Source organism: Corapipo altera, unplaced genomic scaffold (assembly GCF_003945725.1).
Source record: "Corapipo altera isolate COAL_440 unplaced genomic scaffold, ASM394572v1 1b, whole genome shotgun sequence".
NCBI classification, from domain to species: Eukaryota; Metazoa; Chordata; class Aves; order Passeriformes; family Pipridae; genus Corapipo; species Corapipo altera.
This window is the reverse complement of record NW_020884881.1, coordinates 8,420,118-8,441,686: the sequence shown is the minus strand read 5'-3', so window position 1 is coordinate 8,441,686 and position 21,569 is coordinate 8,420,118. Positions and strand designations below refer to the sequence as shown.

General features: G+C 36.7%; 1 protein-coding gene across 1 annotated transcript in view; it reads left to right on the top strand.

The window, feature by feature from the left end:
• The window catches only part of SLC2A13 (solute carrier family 2 member 13), a 147,522-nt gene that overhangs the window by 68,108 nt on the left and 57,845 nt on the right, over positions 1-21,569 (top strand). The window contains exon 4 of the mRNA XM_027640018.1: positions 2,140-2,248. Within this exon, the coding sequence (XP_027495819.1) occupies positions 2,140-2,248 (109 nt within the window). The remainder of the gene's footprint in view (positions 1-2,139; positions 2,249-21,569) is intronic.

Here is a 21,569-nt window from a genome sequence, read left to right as displayed (position 1 = left end):
AGTGCACAAACTGATTTGTGCAATGGAGTTTTGTTGAGACTTCATGACTCCCTCTGAGTTGCAAGCCATTGTCTGAGAACAGCTGCTTTAATTTCTAGCTATTCATTTTAGTGCCTCCTTTCCAATTGTTTTGTACAATGGGTCATTGTGAACAGAATTTATATAACTTCCATAAAATAGATGAGCGGATCAGGACATCAGTTGCATCAGTTCCTTAGGACATTTCTGCCTACTCGCCTGACAGCCCCTGCTGTAGAGTTCCAGCTTATTCAATGAGCATGACCACTGATGATGGACTGTAAGATGTAGGTTGGCTGAAAGGTCCCTTGAGGATAAAGATAGATTTTGAACTCAGTTAAGGCCCTTACAGGAAGTTTATGAAGAACAGAAGGTTCAACAGCCTGGATATAGAATAGATGCTGCAGAATCAGTTGCCAGATAAGGTTTTTAAGCCCAAAGCCTCCATGCTCAGGTGTGATGCCAAATATGAGAACCCTGAGGGCTGTTGCTGGTGAATTAAAGTTCATAGGTACATTTGTTAGTAAATCTTTTTTCTTTGTGAAGCTTGGAGTTGAGGAGAAATCCCAGAGTATGTCTGATCTCTGGACTGCTCCTAGCTAGAAGTGAGTGCCGGCTTTGTGGTTTTTCCACCGAGGAAATGCCACTTTGACTATGGAACCCTTTGATGTACTGGTCGGCCCAGTGATGTCATGTGTCTTACTTGAGAATATGTTATGAGATCTATGGATTGACTCTATTTATCTGTCACCAGATTTATCTGTCACTTGATTTTGCTTGAAGACATTTTGAGGTAATGGTGTGGCTAAATGGGAGGACATGTGGGACTGTGTACTGTCCAAATGTTAATGTTTCTTGTAAACCAACTAGAAAATTCATCAGGGTGTATTCTGCTATTAATATTAAGGAAGCAAAGTTAAATGATGATACAATTGAGATACGAATTATAAATACCATCAGTTTAAATGAAAATAAACCTTTCTTAGGCAGGTCTGATTATCTTTCAATGAAGAAAGTATTATCTAAACCCCTTGCTTGAGTCGCACTCTTGAAACTGTTCAAAGATTGTCAGCTTTCTGAAGCTGGAACTCTGCATGTAAATTCTTCACTAACAAACCCATGTAGGGTTTTTTACTGAACCAATACTTTTAATATTTTCTGTATTTTTAGAAAAGACTTTGAAAATGTAAAATTGTAGATCCTTTTCCACCTCCCTTTTTTTTTGGGTGGCAGCAATTTTCACCTATTCATATTGTGATTAGATGTTCTGAGTGGGTATGCCAGATGTGATAAGATGTGTAAGACATAAAATATTTCAGCAGGTGAAAAAGCACTACTCTGTGCAGAAAGAAATTCGTGTGAATACTAGAGTTGGGGATTTTAAATTTTTTCCTATTCTTTCATAGCTTTCTGTACTACTTTTTTTCTCCCCTAGGATACTTTGAAAGTTTTAAATAGAGAATAAAACTTTCTCTGTTAGCCAGAAATTTGGTGGTTTTTTCTTCATTAAGAAACTGTTTTCTGCATTTTGAATGCAGCCTCATACCACTGCTACCAAAAGTATGGAAAAATGTAATTAATTTCTGCTCCCTCTGCAGGCCTCTAGAGCTGTGCAGAATAGATCTATCATATACCTTCAAATACCCACACTTGCAACTGGTTTGTGGAAATTGGGTCTTTTGGGGACTAGGGAGAACACTTCATCTCCAAAATCCAGATCTTAGCAGTGAGTAATGGCATTTCTGAAACAACCTCTCAATAACAGTGGAAGCTTTTAGAAAGGAAACAACAGAGATATTTTGTAATAACTCTTGAGTACATTCAGTTGCAGCAGATGTGCCATCTGTTAGTATGATGTAGGAGAGCTGTACATTTGACATCAGTAGCAGACACTGTACAAAAATTGTTTCATTTTTTTGCTTGGGCTTCCTGAAAATCGTCTTTGTAGTACAGTGCAGAAAAGCAGAACTGAAAGGACTGAATTGTTCAAAAATAATTGAAATAATTCAAGTTTGTTTGAAACTAAGGTGCAAAGCCTGCTATGTCTGGCAACGTTTTCTTGATAGTGATCACTTAAGAACTATTATGTATTCTTTTGTTGTTGTCTTGTTTTTTTTTAAGCTGGACCTGTGATCTGCAGAATGCTAACATACCCTCCAACTCGAAGAGCCTTAATTGTGGGTTGTGGTCTGCAGATGTTTCAACAACTGTCAGGGATTAACACCGTCATGTATGTATTTCCTACTTGCTTCTCTTTATAAAAAATTAGAATTAGTCAATTAGACCAGTAGCAGTTGCAGATGATCTTCTGGACAAAATCTGAAATGTGAAAAATTGAGTATGAGAGATGGAATTCTGGTTAGAAATCCAGATGTTGACATATTTGACATCGCAGAAAATTGGTACAAGAGGATGTTAGTATAAGGGCAAACATTTATGCAGACACAAGAATGCAAACTACTCTGGGAGATGCATTGTTCTGTGTTGGGGTTTGTGGTCAAAGCTGTGTTTGTCTAGACAGGAAAGTACATTTATGGTTTGAATTTGTGTGCAAATAGAGCAAAAGAGGGTGAGGGTTACACTGGCCGTGTTAATGAGATGGAACATTCCTGTGAAATGCTATAGGAGGTAAAGATGAAGGAAGAACCATTTCCTGTTATTACATGGTTCTGTTATGTTTCTGAAGACTCAGTAAATGTGGAAGTGAAGGATGATGTATTGGGCTTTCTGGTAAGCTGTCAGCTCACAAGAGTAGTAGCTCTTGACAAACATGCATTGCACAAGACCTTGTTTAAGATGAAATTACTGTTGGGCTGCCCTACAAGAGTAACCATAATGAATATGTTTGCCATGTTGTTTTAAGAGGAAGTGTAAAATATGTTCCTGTAACGTCTTAAGGAAAGAACTGTGCCTAAGGGAGCATGTTTCTTAGGAAATTGTCAAAAGGAACAGCTAAAAGGATAAGGCTTTTACTGGTGTCAAGTGCTACCATATTAAATGTTAAACATCTGCCATCTGTCATAAGGGAGAGAAAGAACCCCCAAATTCAGTATTATTGAACTGCAAAGGAGGAAAATCTCTAACAGGTAAAGAGACTTCAAAAAGTAGAGATTGTAACCAAATGTAGGAAACACTTGGATGCGAAACTGGTAAGTTATGTGTGAAACCCAGAAGACAGACACAGAAAGAACTTTGAGAAATTTTTCAATCACATCACAAACAAGACACCTAGTAGTCTCCAGGCCCAATAGGAATCAAGATATTGTGAGAACACTAGCAGAAGATAAATATTTAGCACCAAATTTCACAAAGATTCTTTTTGCATTTTTGTTAATTATAGAGGATATATGGAGCTTTTTTCACTGGAGCTTACTTAAGATGTCTCAGGTGGTCTGTTTCAAACTCAAGCATTGGGGAAGAATTTTGAAATCAGGCTGATTAAAATGAAAAATAACAGGTCTGGAGTAATTTGAATACATAATCACTGAATTTGGAAATGTAGCATAATTTGCATGAAGCTACAGCCCAGAAAGTTTTATTTCAGTCTTTATCAAAATTAATTAACACTTCATAGTCAAATGGGAAGATATGCATTTAGAAATATGAAGATGAACATGTACACATAGAATAAAAAGTAACAAAAAAGAGCCAACATGATTGTTGTAGACAGATTGTAGCTTAGTTGGATGTGAGTTCATGGTCATGTTAGAACTGTATATCCCGTATGAATTAACCATCCTAGTCCATCACAAATTCTGGCAAAGTTTCTTTCTTGAAGAAATCAGATAGTCACAACAGTAGGGAAGAAGTCCTCTCTGGTTGATAATTATTTAAGATAGGAAAAAAAAGAATGAGAATAGAAGATGAGTTATCACAAACCAAGAGTAGACTCCTACAGGGATCTATATGAAGATCTTTACTGCTTTAATAAGTCTGTGAAAGGAGCTAAACAACAAAATATCAGCTTGTACTCATACACCATTCACGATATTAAGATCCTTTAAATCTGTGAACAGTTGTGGGAAGAATGGCAAGTGCATTAACTATACAATATTATACAGTAATGCTTGCAGGAGGGAACTGGCTAATTAACATGCATGGCAGTCTAAATTGTTACTATTCAAAAAAGAGGGCTTGAAATTGCATTATCGTTCTATACAAACATCATGACGACATCCATGACCGATCTGAAATAGTACCAGCAGTTGCAGATGTCCTTTCTTTTATTAAGGATAAACCAGGTTATGTGTGGAGAAAGAGATACCTGTACAGGATGATTAGGACTCTGCAGCTTTGAAAAGAAATTAGGTCAGAAGAAATGCAAGAGGTATATAAAGCTGCTAATGTTATGGAGAGGATGGGGAGATCATGATTATTCATCATTTCTGATGACACGTTTTTGATGACTCCTAGCTCTTACCCAGCAGTAGGTTTAAAATAAGTGATTTTTCATGGAACACATAATTACATATTGGAACTCATTGCCACAGGATGTTACAGATGCCAAATGTAGAAGTAAGTTTAGAAGTTAATTAGGGAAACTTATATAATAAACATCATTAAAATGTTATGAAATACGATATGCATACAACCTCTGGCCAAGGACAGTCATTCTCACAATTTGGTTCTTGCCACTTTAGGATGCCTTATTAGGCTAGAACAAAAAATAGACAGTTCACGAGGTTTATGACACTGGTAGGTTGACTTTGTTTATTTTAAACTTAGTATATTTTAAAATCTCAAACTCCTTTCTATGTAGGAGGCTTTACAAATAATTTGAAATTGACCAAATTTGCTTGTGGATATGTAGGAGGACAGAATTACAACTGTAAAACATAGTTGAATCTTAGCTTTAAAATAATAAAATGCCTATAATAAACACATGAAGGCACTGTTGTTAAAGGGCTGGATTGTAAGCTACTTGCAATATCCAGTGTTTTTTAATAATGCAGTTTGACTAAATTTTTCGTTATCAGGTGTGCAAGAAAAACATTCTCCCATGAAAGCACATTTTTCAAATACAAGTAGGCAGCTGTCTATTGATAGTTTACTTACATAGAAATTGGTGATTGCCTTCTAATGCTCTGATTAAATGGTACCTTAAGGAGCTGTCAGATTGCATTAAACCTCTAGGCACTAGTTTCCTCTTCATAGTATTTAGTTATGTCATTCTGAGATTGCTGTTCTCTTGCAGCAGGAAAGCAGACACTGATTATGGTTGGAGGGTCTAGGGTTGTGTGGACTTTCCTTCAGGGGTTTTGCAAACGTGTTTACCAAAAACAGTAACGAAAAAAGTTTTAATGGTTGGTGTTCACTGTACCTTTGGTGCTGCTATAAATTCTTGTTTACTGGTATCCCTTTCTGTAGGCCACAGAAGAGTAGGCTGATGATCCCAACTTGCTGTTGCCTGGCTTTCCCTGGCAGAGAATTCAGCCTTTGGTTGCCCCCTTTCTCCTTGTGTATTTCCATGGCACTCTGCTATACCATGACCACTTAATGTGACAGCATCCATGATGGGCCCTGACTTATTCTAATAGTCTGGCTTGAGACTTTTCACTATTTCTGATATAAAAGAGTTTGTTAAATCTTGTATTTTACTGTAAGAAAGTGAGGCCATTGGGGTGAGTTTGTATGTGTCTGAAAACCTCATTTAAACCCCCATAATCAAATCATAAAGAGAAATGAAAATATAAAGAACACAATTGTAGAATGATTTAATACTTCCTCAGTTTGTATATGATTTACCGAGTAACTTAAATTTTAGGAAAGAAAAGCTTGAATCAAAAAGTATGGGTGTTAGAGAATTTTGCAGGAGTCTAAAAATAGTCACTGAGTGTAGAAGAGATCCTAAAAAGCAAATAAAATATCTACAAGAAACACATGGAGACAACAACAAAAATCTAGAGCTTCCATGGTTAAGTGTTGAGAAATCTGGTATAAATTTTCTGCTTAAAAATTGGATATCAGTAGTGAAGCCAATGAGAGCGATGAAATCCATGTCTAGTTGGATTTCTTTTGAGGATAGGGAGAGGAAAACCAGAATTGCTGTAAGAATTGTTGAGGACTGTGCTCAGTCCTTCTCATTGTACAATAAACTGATCTAGTTTTTGCACAGAAATAGTTTCGTATCATATTTGAATCAACCATGTACGTGCATAACATCCAGCCGTGAGGAACCGGGAACTCTCATCACGAACAGGATGTTACTGAATTGGTGAGAATGGTATGTGGAACAACCTCTGCATTGAGGAGGTGGATCTAAAAGAGAAGCAAAATGTAAAAATAGGCTAAGGAGATTGTGACTCTCACAGGAACAAATTCTAGCATGATAAATTTAGTCAGTAGAAGAATAAAGCTCAGTGACCTATTGCTTTGATTCCTTTTTTTTCCCCCTAAGAACAAGGATTCACTGCTGTTTGATAAAGTGCCTGATGTAGAAAAAATGCTTTGTTTTTGTTATGGCTCTTGCCAGCTTAACTGACCTGTAAAAGATAAAGTCACACAATTTTAGACAAGCATCTCTCACGCTGGTGTGAGCAGGTCTGAAATGGTTTAACTTTTAAGTTTCTTATCATTCCAGTATTTTCTCATCTTGAAAATGGAAGCTCACAGTTTCAAGCTTGGAGTCCCAAATCTGGCTGCCAGGAGACTGGGAAAGGCCCTGTGAAGGAGATTATATTCCAGAGGAGCAGTTACTACAGATTAGCTTCATAATAGTAATATATCCCAGAATTTTTTTAGAACAGTGGTGTTCAGATATTTTCAAGTGCACAGTCACCCATAGTCAAAACTTGGGGGAAGACGACCATCTTAAGGTAAAACTTGAAACTAATTTTTCCCATCAGTTTCTTATTTAAGAAAAAAAATATAAGAAGGAAGTAATTCTGGTTTTGGGGGTGGAAGGAGGAGGGGGTTTGAAGGATTTAACTATTTCATATTGTTCGGTGAAAACCATCACTAGAGTACCTGCATGTTTTACCTATATGCTCATGTTCCTGCAGGACTGTGACTTCTGAAAACATTTCTGGTACTGCGCAGCCTCACTGCAGTAAAAAACTCCAAACATGGAGAAGAAAACTTTTGGAAAAAATCCCAAGTTGTCTTGAATACTAGTCAGTAATATAGCCATAGCTGGAGGGAATTCAGTATTGTCGTGTCAGAACTGTACATAGGTAGTGTGGCCTTGCTGGAGTTTCTGCTGCTCTTTTGGAGGCTTCCTGTCTGTTCCCACAGACTGCTTGTGCCCTCAAGACTATAAATCTAGATAAGATTGAAGGGACAGCTGTATCATCTTGATTATTATTCCTCTCACAAAACTTTAAGTGGACTTGATGAAAGCCAAAGAAAATACTTTGTTCTGCAGTTGGAACACTGGGCTTGATGTGATGCTGATTTAGTAATTTGCCATTATCTTTTCATATTGTGTTAGAAAACCTTTCTGCAATAGAAAAGTAGTATAATGTGTCAACAGGGAGAACTTATGGCCTTCAGTATTTCATATACACCTTCTTTGCTCTGGTGTATATGATGTGTTATTCCTACTTAATGAAATGGGTTTTTTATTTCCAAGATATCCTTGCGTCCCCTAAAAGTTAAGTGAATCCACATATAAAATGTATTGGTGTTTGGATTTGGTCCACAGATGCTTTTGAGTTCTAATGTCTTGCTTTTTTAATTCGTGCAAGCAAACAAAAGAGAAAAAAAAAAGAGATGATAAAAAGAAACATCTTTTTTCAACTGGCAAGAAATAAGGAGTGCAAGAAAGAAAAGTGGAAAAGAAAAAAGCTTAGAATAATGAGAGAGGAAAAAAGCTGGATGAAAGAAGACAAATACAAAAGAGGACAAGAAGAGGTTATGTAACAAGTGGAAATTGAAGGTTTGAAGATAAGTTAAGAATATGAAAACAATTAACATGAAAAGTGAACAAATACCGTACTGAATGTAAATGAGAGAATGAAAGAGAGCAGGAGCGGAACTGGAAAGAAGCCAGAATACTTTTGGAGTTTAATAGAGGCTAGAGAGGAGTTTAATGGAAGGAAAGCAGATTTCCTGACAGGTTTAATCGCCAGGTCTATTGTGCAGCAATCGCAGAGCTGAAACCTAGGAGGAGCTGAGGGCAGAGTGCACCTCACTGTAGCCTTAGGACCGAGCAGAGCTTGGGGTTTCTGCTCCACGTGGATGTGTGACTGAATCCCCAGAGGGATGGTGGAAGTCAAGATTGACAAACTTGCCTTTAAATTCCAGTTTTTAAAAAATGAAATACTGAGTAGGTAACATTGGACAGTGACTGCACATAAACCATTAATTTTTTTGTTGAAGATCATTGGATAAATACCTTGTTTTGTGAATTAAAGCATAAGTAGTAGCAAGTCTGTTTACTCTTTCAGCATCATGTATCATTAATGACTGAATGTATTTACAAGTTATGATAGACTTATAATGAATAAGCTGGTCATAAACATGAGGTTTTGCTGGAATATTGGCTGATGATTTGGATATTGGAAAATAGTTGTTGAGATCTGTAAACAGATCTACTGGCAAAAAGTAGTGGTGGTTCATATTTTTCTTGTGGGGTGTACTCAAGCACTGATTTTTAAAGTTGTATAGGTTTTTATTGTGTTCCCTGGCTCTGTATTTTAAAACAAAATCCAGAAAGTAGCATAAAAAACAAACAAGCAAACCCCCAACAAACAAAGCAAGCCCCAAGCTGACACAATGCTAAAATGTCATCCAAGTTGCACAGCAGTTACTGAAGAACAATGTATCTTTTATTGTAGACATAAATTCAGATTGGGCAGAACAGAATGCCATGTAGCATTTATTTTTGGATGGCCAGTAACTTGTCACCTGAGTTGTTCTTGAGTACTCTCATACCCCACTGTGCTTTAAGTCTGACTGAAGGAGGGGCAATTACATTAATGTTTTTTCCAGATACAAACTTTGTAATGTTGTCAGGATAATTGAGAAGATTTGGTAATTGACAAGTCTGATTTTCTCTGATGAATCCATAACATTAAGCCTTCTGCCTGCTTAGGTTTTTATCCTTCAATATTTTTTGTGAGTAAACTGTCCCATTTATCTATTTCCTTTAAATTATGCATTTTCCCCTTAGGCTGTAGGGGATGTTTAATGAAACAAAAAGAAACTCTGTGTTGTATGTCCACTTGCTTTTCAGATAATAATCCATTAGGGTTTTTATAGGTTTTCATAAATCCTTCCAATAACATCTTTTGGAGAAGTGACCTTTCATTTTAACATATTATCCTTCCTTCTTATCGCAAGATGTTTTAGGTAGTACTGTGTGCAAACTCATCATGTAAACAACTTCAGTGTTCTGTTTTCACAGCTGAGCTTGTTTCTTGTAAAGAGTGCATTGAAAATAAAATGTATTAGAAAACCCCAAACCTCAAGCTGTTCACATAAGTTTGAAAAATTATCACGCAGCCTATAGAGAGAAGTAGTAGCTTTGGAACTGTGGCTAAGAACAAACTCCAATTTGGCGTTGACAGTGTTTCTTGAAGTACAATATCTGAGGCTGGCCAGAAAGCAATTCACATGTCAGCAGCTGGGATGCTGGTGGGGTAGGTAACAGAAATGCTAAACTGCCTTTCCTGAAATGCTGTCAGTAGGATCCATGCGCAGTATTTACAGCACCTGGGAAATGGCCATTTTAGCAGAGTCAATTCTTTCCCTCTTTGTTTGCCTTCACCTCCCCTCAGTACAGGTCAGGGAACATGACCATAGTTTTTCTAACCCTGCTCTGGTGTTGTTTCTTCTTCTCAGTTATTGGTAAATACAGATGTGAGAGGGCAATACTACCTGGTAAGAGGAGTGTGCCTTAGTAAATCTGCTAGGAAGTAGCTGAAACATAAATGTGTTGATGATAGGATGCCAACAGCTGTATCCATTAAGTAAAACCAAACACTTGAGGCCCAAGAAGGCAGTTCAGTAAACTTGAACATTTTTAAGGCAGTTCCAATATTGCTGAAGTTTATGTATGATTTTAAAGATATGTATCGTTTTAAAGATACCTCCCATGCTTTAGAACTTTTGTTTAAAGAGTGAAATGTTTTTCACAAATATTCTTGTATGTGCTTGTTGGATGGCCTACAAAACCCTGAACAGCATTAATGGTTTAGCTCCAAAGGCTGTAATTTATCAGTTTAAATAACTGTGAGAGGGTGTTTAGGATACGAGTAAGAGACTGTATTAAAAAAAAGTCACCCATGTGTCAGCATTGCTAACACTAAACCCACACTATGCTAAGGTTCTACTTAAAAATAAAATGAAAGAGAAGAGAAGAGAAAGAAAAGCTTTCTTCTTCTGCTCTGCTGACCTTGTGTGATGGCCAGTTTAAAAGTTAATTTTTCTGAGTCAATTTAAAAGTATAGATTTGTAATTTGCTGTAAAACAAATAAACAAAAACCTGCAGCTTGGGCTATTTGGACAATGCCATACATCAATCTTCAGGATTGCCTCTCAGACTGAAGCTTCTCACTTCTAATGCAAGTTCTGTGTGTATTTTATGTTCTTATTCCTTTTGAAATAGAAAAGGAAAATCACAGCTGTAGGTCACTAAAAAAAACCAACAAAACAAACCAGAGGAAAAAACCCAGACAAAACAAACCAGAGAATCATGATGGAGTTGTTAACTAGATCAAAGCTGTAAAATGTACATCTTATTTAAGCTGCTTGCTTCGTCAGTCTAACTAGCGAGAGTTTTTGGAAGATAGCTGTTACAGGTACATCCTTGTCCAAACTATTGGAGATCAAAGGATAAGATAACTCAGATATGAAAGTTTGGAAGCCTTGAGTATCAGGAAGATGAGGGAAGTAGTTTAAGGTATTATATAATGGGATGAAATGAATAAAAGCTAAAATGATTATCAAAACATAGTTTGGTGCTTAGAGATATTAGATTGAGTGTCTCAAGGGAAGTAGGGAACACTCATGATTTCTAATGAATATAGATGTAACATACTGTTACAACAGAGAAAATATTAGAAAGAATATATTTGGTTGGTTTTTTTGTGATGGAATTAGTAGACATATAATAGAACATTAATGTAAAGGCTAGTTTCCGTTAAATTAAAATTTTATATCCCATCTCTTCTGATAATTCTCATAATCTATCCATTTATTGTTAAAAAAATAGAACAAAACCAAACACATCTCCCACCTAAAACATTGGCAAACTTAAAAAATCCTAGACTGCCAAACACATTAAATAATATTGAAGTGGATGTTTATTTGCATTGTAATTTTCATCAGGTGTAAAAATAAAGAACAAAAAAACCTGAAAGTGCAGAGAAGGCAGGTTCAGGGTGCTGATATGAAGTATTGTAATGGGCATTTAACACTCATTCTGTTTTGAAGCACTGGATTTTTTTTCTATTTCACAAATCTTTAAATATTAATGTTTTCCTTATTTGTCTGGTGCTGAACACCTGTTTTGTTGTGGGGGTTTTGTTGCTTGTGGTTTTTTGCTGGTTTTTTTTCCGAAACTTGAACCCTTAACTCAATGAGTTGAAGAATGACCATGTGAACTATTTTTTAATCTACTGTCTTTTTTGAGTTCTATCTTGGTTTATTGGCTAAAAGAATATATACTGAAGAATGGAATAGCATGAGTAAAAGTAAATCTCATGGTGTAACAGCTGCAGTGATTTGCCACAGTCTGGACCCATCTGCTATAAGGTCAGCCTGATGGTTTGGTTAGTTTTTTTTTAAATGTTGCAGCTGTATTAAAAAAGATTCTTCTGAGTATTAGCTGACACTTCAGTTAAAAAAAAATTAAAAACCTCAACAAAACCTGAAGTCAAATGTCTTTATTAAACTGACATTTTTCAGTGTAATGCTTTCACAGAAGGAAATTCCTTTTAAGTTTTATGTTGAACGTTACTGACACAACTGCTTGTAATATCTTCATTTGGAAATTAGTGTTTGTTTTTATAACCTATTAAAAAAAAACACACAAAGAATTGTATAGGAGTTAACATACCAAGTTATTTTAAAAGAAATCCTGCTGTCTGTCTTCTCATTTGGAACATATTTTATTTCTAATGAAGTCTGATCAGCAGGGAGTATGTGCACAAGTGCACAATTTTGCCTCCAGTTTTCCATACAAATTAATGTAATCTTCAGTGGAAAACCAGCCAGAAGGTTGGACACTTGTGTTAAAACGTTGAAAAACAACTAACAGTCCTGCTGATTGTACTTTTTGTTTTATCTTAGTGTGATTTTCTTAATGGTAGGTGATAAAATCTGTTCCTATAGTTCTTCAGGCTGTGAAAGCATATTTAAAGAAAGACTGTCACTTTGGAGATAGCATAAAAACAATTTATTTAAAGAAGGAATTTATTTGAACCAGTATTTTCTAACATTTCTTTTGATGTTATTGAAGGATTTGTATGTTTAATAGAAATTTTTCCCAATTTTTCTGCTTTTGATTTCTACTCTGCCTTTTGCCTGTAGTGAATTCATAACACTGTTGGATTTCTATCTGTTGCCTTGGTAATAACTTTCAGGTCACCAGTCCAGTGTTAAATTTCACTGCAGGGCCATGCAGGAGGAATTGTGTGAAAATGTCTTTGCCTTAGATCCAGTATATGCACAGTGCAGCTGTGAGATCACTTAAATTCATCTCGTTCAGTTGGCTTGTATATAAAGCCAAGTAATGGAACAAAGTCAGAGCAGTGATGCTGTTTGTAAATCACTCCTGAATGATTGCTGGAGGAAGTTCCCTAAATAGCAATACTGGTTTGTTTGTTTATTTTAATGTAGTATTTATCTAGACAGCTCCTGAATCGCAGTTTGGTCTCAACAGTTTCTCTTGTGTTATACATTTCTAATAATCTTGTAAAAAAATTCCTTTTTTTGCAACTGTTAAAGTTTAATAGGCATTATTCTGTTGAACTGTACATTTTTGTTATCTCTAGCATTTATTTTGAGACCTATCAGGAAATCAGATACCAATCAATGACCAGTTTAATTTTTTTTTCTGTAAGGTACAGGAGAGTAGTAAGGGGAGAGGGATTTGTTTGTGTAATAGGTTTGCTGTCTTGTGAAAACCTAGAGGGCACATATTATTCAAATATTGGACTATATTCTTAGCAATAAGGAAGTGTCTTCTTCTTAAATGAAAAACAAAGAATATAGAAATGTGAAACAGTTCAAAGCTTGCAATGTAACTGATCTTGAAAAGGCACGAAATTAACGTGTAAAAGGTCACCTGGTTAGATGCTGCCTGATACAGCAACATGAGCAACCTCAGTGGAATATATTACTGATCCCATTCAAACATAGAGTAAGAAATATGATGCCCTTTAGATCTGTTTACTCACCTTTACTTTAAGGGCATAGGAACTGGTTCCGTAAATTGGATTCTTTGGAGTCTGTCAATAAGAGTTAAGCTGCCACAGGCTAGTCAATGTGCCTTGTGCCACAGAGGTGGAGAGGGACACACACAAAAAAAAGTTGAAAGGTTATGTGCAATGCAAAGATTTACCATAAATGAAAATAGTCCAGAAATGGATCGTGAATAAAATGTGGTGGCATCTGAAGGCTAATCCAGAATTTGTTGTTGTGAGCAGTTTGCAGAACAAAGAGATTGCTGTTGTCAAAATAGGCCATATGGAAGGTGTGGTGATGGAGTACAGTCACCAAACTGAAAGAAAATTAGAAATCACCGTTAATTCCTCAGTGCACTGAGAAAGAACTGTCTGTAAGGCCAGTGAGGAGGAGAGTCCAGGGAGGGACTGGGATATCAGGATGGGGAAACTAAACAACACTTGATAGTGTAATATGCTACTACAAACAGCTGATGTGGCAGAGAGATTAGACAATGCTGGGGAGGGAAATTAAAAAAAGAAAGTACAGAAAGAGAGAAGAAAATCACATTAGCTTGATGGACAGTGCTTTAAAATGTGCTGTAAGACTGCTGTTGGAAAAAGAAATTGATTCCATGATTAGAAGCTTACCCTTGCTCTCAACAGAATCTAAGACCCATGTCTAGGTTTTTGCCTTTTGAAAACTGGACAAGTAGGCCTTGTTTGTCTGTGACACTTGAGTACTCATTTCTGCTGTGTCTTGCTAGGATATGCTGAAACAAATAGTTATGTAAAAGAAAAGATGATTTTATATGAATTTATTTCTTTTACAGGCTGCTCTAAAAGCTCTGCTTGCTCTGTTGACTATGTAGAAAAAGAAAATATTTTTTTTGTTTTTCTGAGTGAAGGTTGTTTCTGAAACTTACTCAGCTGAGGCACAAATGAAACCAGTAGATTCCTGCAAAGAACACATTATCTTGCCTCCAGTCCTTCTAGCAGGGACTTTCAGACACTGCACTATATGCTTGCAAGAAACTTTAAGCACATTTTCTAACTTAGGCAAGGAATTTACTGCCCTTAAGTGACATGTTTTAGCTTCCTGTGGTGTGTTTGTAGTGTGCATATTACAATAGTATTCACCCAGTGATATAATTTTGTACTTTTGAGCTTCTCTGACTCAGACAGGAGACTCGTTTGGGCTATTTGCTTGGAAGAAAATTGTTCAGCTCCTGTAAACCTCTTGATCTCCCTGAGTCTTTTAGCGTTCAGAGTGGTATGTGCAGGGTCATGCAGAGTGGCTCGAGCTGTATGACTGTCATTGGCTTGGGCAGCTCCAAGGTCTGTCTTTCATCTTCTCTTGCACTATCAAAGCTGATCTTTTCAGTAAATCAGCTTTTGGCTTTTTCTGACAACATAATCTTGCAGTGATTCCATGCTTGCTGCAGAGTAAACTATGATGTACAGAAGCATTGAAGTATATTTGCCATACATAGTTTAACATTTTTATTGTTGTAATAATGTCTTAGGCTCTGTGCATTAGCTTGTTACTTTTTATTCTCTGTGAATATAGTTATGAAGAGGTTATAAGCACCTGTTGTTTATAATATCTTTCTAAACTAGATGTTCTCTATAGAGAACTTGTTTGGGGATTTATTCTGGTTTCATAAAAGACATTTTCCTTTCCTAACAGCAAAATTCTCTGTCTGGAACAAATTAACTGCCATTCAAGGACTAATCTCTTCCTCCATGGCAGAAATTTCTTCCTCTGTGGTACTGCTCTTCAGTCTGACTGCTGCAGTCACTGTCACAGACACTCCCCAGAGGTTTCAGACCAGAATCACATCTGCTGCTCTGAGTCACAACTTCATTCTATCTGGTGGGGTTTCAGTGTTCATTAAGCTAATTAATGGTTAAGTACAGCAATATGACATGGCTTGGCTGTTTTGTGATATCAGTAAGCTTTCTCAAAAATTTGAGGTATCGGCTGTTTTCTGTGTCTAAATGAATGTTTGGTTAAGTGCAATATTTTAAAGAAGCAGCTTTTTCATGTTGGCATTAAAGTCAGAAGAAGTACACTGCTGCCTGGTATTGCTTGAGCTGAACAGAGGTATCTAAACCCAGAAAAACCTGTATTTGGAGAAGGCAAAGACCAGGCAGAAACAACTCTGTAAGGAGAATCTTTACCTATGCGAAATTAGAGGTACTATGAGGAGAGAGGAGCAGAAGAGGGAAGATGGGAGCAAAACATAATGCTAAAATTCACTTGCTTTCCTCAGTAAAGCAGAACAACACATAGCACTGAATCTACTGCTGCTTCATTGTCACCCTGTGGTTTTCCCCCATAACAGACTTCCCACCTAAGCTTTAGGCACCTGTATGGTTTTTCCAGGTTTTTGAGGGAAGGTGCTGGGATAGTCACCTTGCAATCCTCTCAGGATAATAATACCTAATTATATTGTGTGCATAAGTAACTATTGTTTATATGTGTTATGAATCTAACAACTGATGTGGATGGAGGGATTGAGTGCACCCTCAGTAAGTTCTCAACACCAAGTTGGGTGGGTATGTTGATTTGCTTTATTTCTGAAATATATGGGTAGAAACAAATATGTAAAAAATTCCTATCTTACATATTACTGATATTGATAAAGGTGTTTTGTGTGTTTAACTGCCTGCAGTGTTTCCAAATAAAATTTATTTATGAAATACGTGTTAGATACAGTAAACAATACTCTTAGTGACCACAATATGTCTTAGCCAAATTGAACCTATTGATGGTAGTGTGGCATGATCTTCATTGAGAAATCAGAGATCACTGATCACTGATGACTGATATGAAGGGCGTAGATTTACTAGCTTTTGGAGAAGGTTGGACAGTGTGTGATCAGGTGATGAGAAGGCAAGTATGTATCTATCCATCACTGTTCAAGGGTTTTGACTTTGCAGTCTTCTAAACCCATGTTTTCTGTCCACTGTGCTTGAAGTCTGACTTGACTGGGAGAGCAGGACCATTGCTTCAGGAGATGCCACCTTACCTCTGGGAACAGATTTCCCCAGTAGGGTTAAAGAAGGCTTGATAGCCACAAAAGGGCATTGTGTCAAATAAGAGTAACCTTTATTACTTGCCCAACAAAGTAAACTAATTTTTCTGTGAATTACGCAGTAATTAATTTGTTTTTCCTGTGACACAGCTATTGAGGAAACTTTCTTCCATGACATATCTGCAGATATCTGTGAAGAGCAATAAAAGGAGGCATACTGTGCTACAGAACACAGTTATTTGCTGTATGCATACTACTATTCAATGTATTTTAAATACTGTGAAATTTTTGAACTTTACAACCTACATAGATAGCTCTGCCAGATAAGTATTCTTTAAGATTTTTTTCAGTGTATTTTTCACATATATTGTCTCTGATTGTTTTCTGTGCCTCCGCATATGATAGCATGACTAGCAAAAGCTAACATTCTGTTAGTGTTCCTTATTCAGAAACTGTCTTTGTATCATACACTTATGCTTCTTCTCAAAACAGTCCTGATAGTCTCTAGTCTCCTGTTATGTGGCATTCTTTATGCTTATAATAAATGTTGACAACTCCCAGCTCAACAGTTATTTCCATCAAATGCAGACTGTTACGTCACTCAGATTTCTGAGTGCCAGCCTGAGATAAGGACTTGAATGAAAAGGCAGCTGGCTTAAGGTTTATGTCTGGAGAAAATGTTACTTTGTCTGGTAAGGGGGTGGCAACAGTCTAAAGCAAGAGCAGCATGTTAGCCTTAACCTTCAGGGGTTAATGCCCAAATCTCCAGCATTCATGGACAAAGCACATATTGGCTTCTCTCAGAAGTATTGCTGATAAAAATTGTTGTGAGATGTTGAGAGGTGGTGCTTGCTTCTTTCCAACATGATGATGCCATGATGATCCAAGCTTTCAGCGCTCTGAATTCAGCAGCTCCAGCATATTTTGATTAAGAGCTGTTGAGCTCTGGCTTATTCAACACACAGGGCTCTGCTGGTTAGATCTGTCCCTGTGAGCAGCTTTCTGTAGCCACTGGGCTAGGTTTAAAGAGCTTAACAGATTTTTTTTTTTTTTTTTTTTTGTACTTTGTTTGTTCTCCTTAAAGAGGAGAGTTGGCAGGTCGATACACTGCAGTTGTGCAGTTGACCACTCAGGAAAATTCTCAGCAGTACCAATCTTGTATTTCCCAAGTCCAGGCATCTCAACTGTGTTATCTATTGTAAGTTGCTGACCTTTAATTTCCTTTTTCTTTGCAATACAAGTTTTCAAAAAAGGCAACCTTCTCAGAGCAGAATCTCCATGAGCGGTAGAGGTTCGTGGTGTCAGTGTACTGACATGGTCGCAAGTCAGGGATTAGTGGTGCTTCCTCATTACCTCATCTCTCTCCATCTGTCAGCATCCATTTGATTTTTTACCTTGTGTTTATATAGCAAGCTTTTGGGAGAGGTCATTTAATTGTTCTGTATTTGAACAGTACTGAGCACACCGAGTTCTTCCCAGTGGTAGAGTCAGATAGTTCAGTAATGCAGTCAACCTTTAGGAATGAGGCTATGTGATGTTTTACTTCTAACAGTGTAATTTTGCCAACAGTTCTCTTCTAAGGAGTTGTTTTTATCCCAGTGTGGAATCTAATGACCTGATTTCTCCCTTCCCCCTAATGCCCACCTATGGAAAACTTACTCTGTCTTTTACCCAGGCTTTTCTTCCAGAAAGAAAGTCGTAGTCTTGCACTGCTGAATGTCACAGACAACAGCTTCTGCACTGGCCATAAGCATCTCATTTCTCTTAAAAAGGTAGTCTTTCCATTTAAAAGGAAAAACCCCCAAACACATAGGTAATCCTTTCTATTTATTGCAATGAGAGAAAGAAGCCTTACTGATGCTTTATGACAACATTTTTAATAAATGAAGCTGAGATTTTTAATTCTTTGAGAGAAATGGTTAGATGTCACCCTTTCTTTGCTAGTGAAAGTACAGTCTGGCAGTTGCAGTGTCAGCATTGTTGTTTGAGGGTACAATAATTATCAGAACTTATCTTAACTTTCTAACCCCAGAATATTTGTATTTTATATTGCAGCATGCTGTATCTTACGGTGAAATATTTGTCTTCTGCAAAGAATCCCAGGCTCTCCCTGATCAGGAGCCGTGGGTCTGCTGAAGCCCCAGTGGTCATGGAGATGACAATAACAAGACCAAGTTTTGCATGCTGTAGAGGGGTGTGGAGAGTCCAAGGCTGAGGCTTGAGGTCAGACTGAGAGGAAAAGGTAAAATTTTAAGCAAAAGAATGTGTACTGTAGAACTAGAAAATAAAATAGCAAGTTAGGTTTAAGAGATAACTGTTGAGGAAGTCTTATTTCAAGAAATGTGTTAACTTCTCTGCACATTAAAATATGGAAATAAAATATGTTGTTGTAGGTATGTGATTTTATTAGAAACAAGTTAGGAGGAACAGTGAATATGTGTTGTGGAGTCTTGCTACTGCATATGCACACATTGTTCTTCTCTTGACAACGATCCCCAAACAAGCTTTGGTTTAAGACAAGCAATGTCTCTCTCTTAGACTCAGCTTACTTGAGTTGATCCTAGATGTTCTTCCTGATGCATTGAATAGATCCTGGGATGAAATTAAGCCCAAATAAAAATCCAAGAAGAGTGAAGACAAAGGCAGCAGTCAGGAGGAAAAACCAGGCAGAAACACAAGCAAGAGTTCAGATAAATAGTGGAGTTTTGGCATGGTGGTGTATCTGTTAACTTCTGTTATATCTGCATGGGAAATATTCAGAACAAGTAAGATTGTATTTTATTAAATTTTTTTTATATCAGATATTAGTAGAGCATTGAATTTTTGTGGGATTGTTTTTTATCCTACATTTTTTAGCTTTTTTATTGTCAACCAGTCACTGTTTGGCTAACCTTGTGTTTAACTAATCCGTTGCCATCCATCTGATTGTACATTTTAAAATCTTGTGGACCCTTCCAAATCACAAAAGGTGGGATATGACAAAACAATAGCATTCAGATTGAATGGCTGGGAATATGGAGATAACAAAAAGACCAGACTTCCCACATGCAGAAATGCTTTGCTCTGAGTGGGAATGAGCAGAACAAAGGCAGCATCATCCTACTAGTCATTCACAGTCACCTGCTGACAAATTTAGCTCTATCTGAGCTTAAAAAAAGAGAGGAAAAAAGTAGATAAGAAGCTAAATTATTTGAATGCTAGTTCATAAATCTGTTAGCTCTTAAATAAATAAATAGTATATTAAATATGTGCATGTACATAATAAATAGTTTCATAAGTAGTTTGCTCCAAACATTTATGCCGTATCTGAGGAAGTTAGTAGGGCCAGAACAAGTGGTGCAAAATGTGGGAACAGTCACCTAGCATTTATGTGGATTACCTTCAGTGAGAATTTTTCCCTCAGAAAAAGGCTATTTGTGAACAGCTTTACTTGAGGAGATTTTTACTCTTCCCTTGCCCCATAAAACAAGTGTGTCTGCACAGTGAACTAGTGTTGCTTCATATTTTTGTAGATCTCCATCTTCCATTTGCTTTTTGATTCTCCTCTTGTAAATGAAATCTTGCTCTCAGGACTGCTGATTAGAATGTCCTCAGGCAAGAAGACCTTTCCTTTGTGCCAATGAAACTCATAGAAATTTCATTTATGTGATGCATTTTCTTCTCTTGATTTCACTGTTCTTGCACCTCTGGGATTAATTTATCTTGGCCACTCTGAGAAGAAAAGGACTTTTATTCCGGTGTTATTTCTGGAGTCCTCCTTAGGAGACCAACAGAACTTGTGCACTGAGAATACATAGTCACAGTCCTCAACTGCCTGATGCAGAATACTTTGTGAAACAGTAAACATCTGTGTTGCATGCCGTAAAGGCAGTTGTCTTCCATCAGCGGACTGTCAGGTTGAGATACCATTTTTAGCTAAGGTTGCTATTTCTAAAAAGGACCTTTGGGAAGAATTGACTTGGTGTGAAAGCTGGCGCCTGTTGCCCTGTAATTGCTACTTCTTTAAAATATTTCAGTTCAAATTCTTTTATGACCCTAAGTTCTCTAGATACCTGTCATGGAAATTCTCAAATGTGAAGTAAATTTTTCTTCAGTGTGACATTTGCAGTTGCAGGATTTGAATTAAAGTTGTCAAGAAGACTGGCTTTCTCTAAAGACCTTAATAAGGCACCTGATAACAGAATTTCATGCATATTCTCACTTGAGTTTTCATACAGTTCTATTCTTTTATCTTAATGCAACTTTCATTCTGATTTCCAAGTAACCTGTCTAGTCAGAAATGATAAGTATTCACCAGATCATCAGTTCAGTAGAACCTACTGGATGAACTTTGAATGTAAACCAAAAGGAGTTAACAAACATTGCATTCTACAAGCAGTGCACACATCATCACCATTATCATCAAAGAAAGAAAGTCCATAAGAAAAATCAAAGTTATTCTATGCATTTTTGATAATACATTTTTGCCGTTAATTTTCTTAGATTATACTCAAAAACAGGTAGAGTAATTACTCTTCTGAATCTCCTAGAGCTGAATTACCTTTGCCTCAGGCAATTTTATGCTGTTTTCTATTTACTACATTATTCACATAAACCCCAGAAGATTGTTCTAAACAAACCTTGTGTTGGTAGCCATTTGTTTTTACCTACTGAGTGTGCTTGAGTGCTGAAAAATGTGTATAAATACAATTTCTGTGTAAAGCACAATTTGTCTCATGAATAAGGTGATGGCATAGTCACCTTTGTTTTTTGTTACTCACACTGTGGTGATAGGACTTTCTTCCTCCTTTCTGATTCAATAAATTTGAATGTTTGACTTCTCTGGCTCTCTGCATACATTGTGCTGTATTTTACATACTCGCTATTGTTAAAAAAAGAAAGAAAAAATAGCAATAACTAGTGTATCATAGAAGTCTTGAAAGTGTACTTTTTTCTCCCCTAATCCAGTAATATATGAATCATAGGAAGTTTCAGAAAGAGAGGACATTATATCCATTAACAGCAAGCATTACTATTGACTTATGAATACAGGAAAACATAGAAATATTTCATTAAATGGTGGGAAAACCAGACAATTTTGTGGTAGTCAGCCTCAAGCCTAATAAAATGTATTTGTGTTACTATTGCCTTTTAAAGGTTTATTTGTGGAGCAGGACAGTGCTGTGATAAGTGGTGTAGAAAT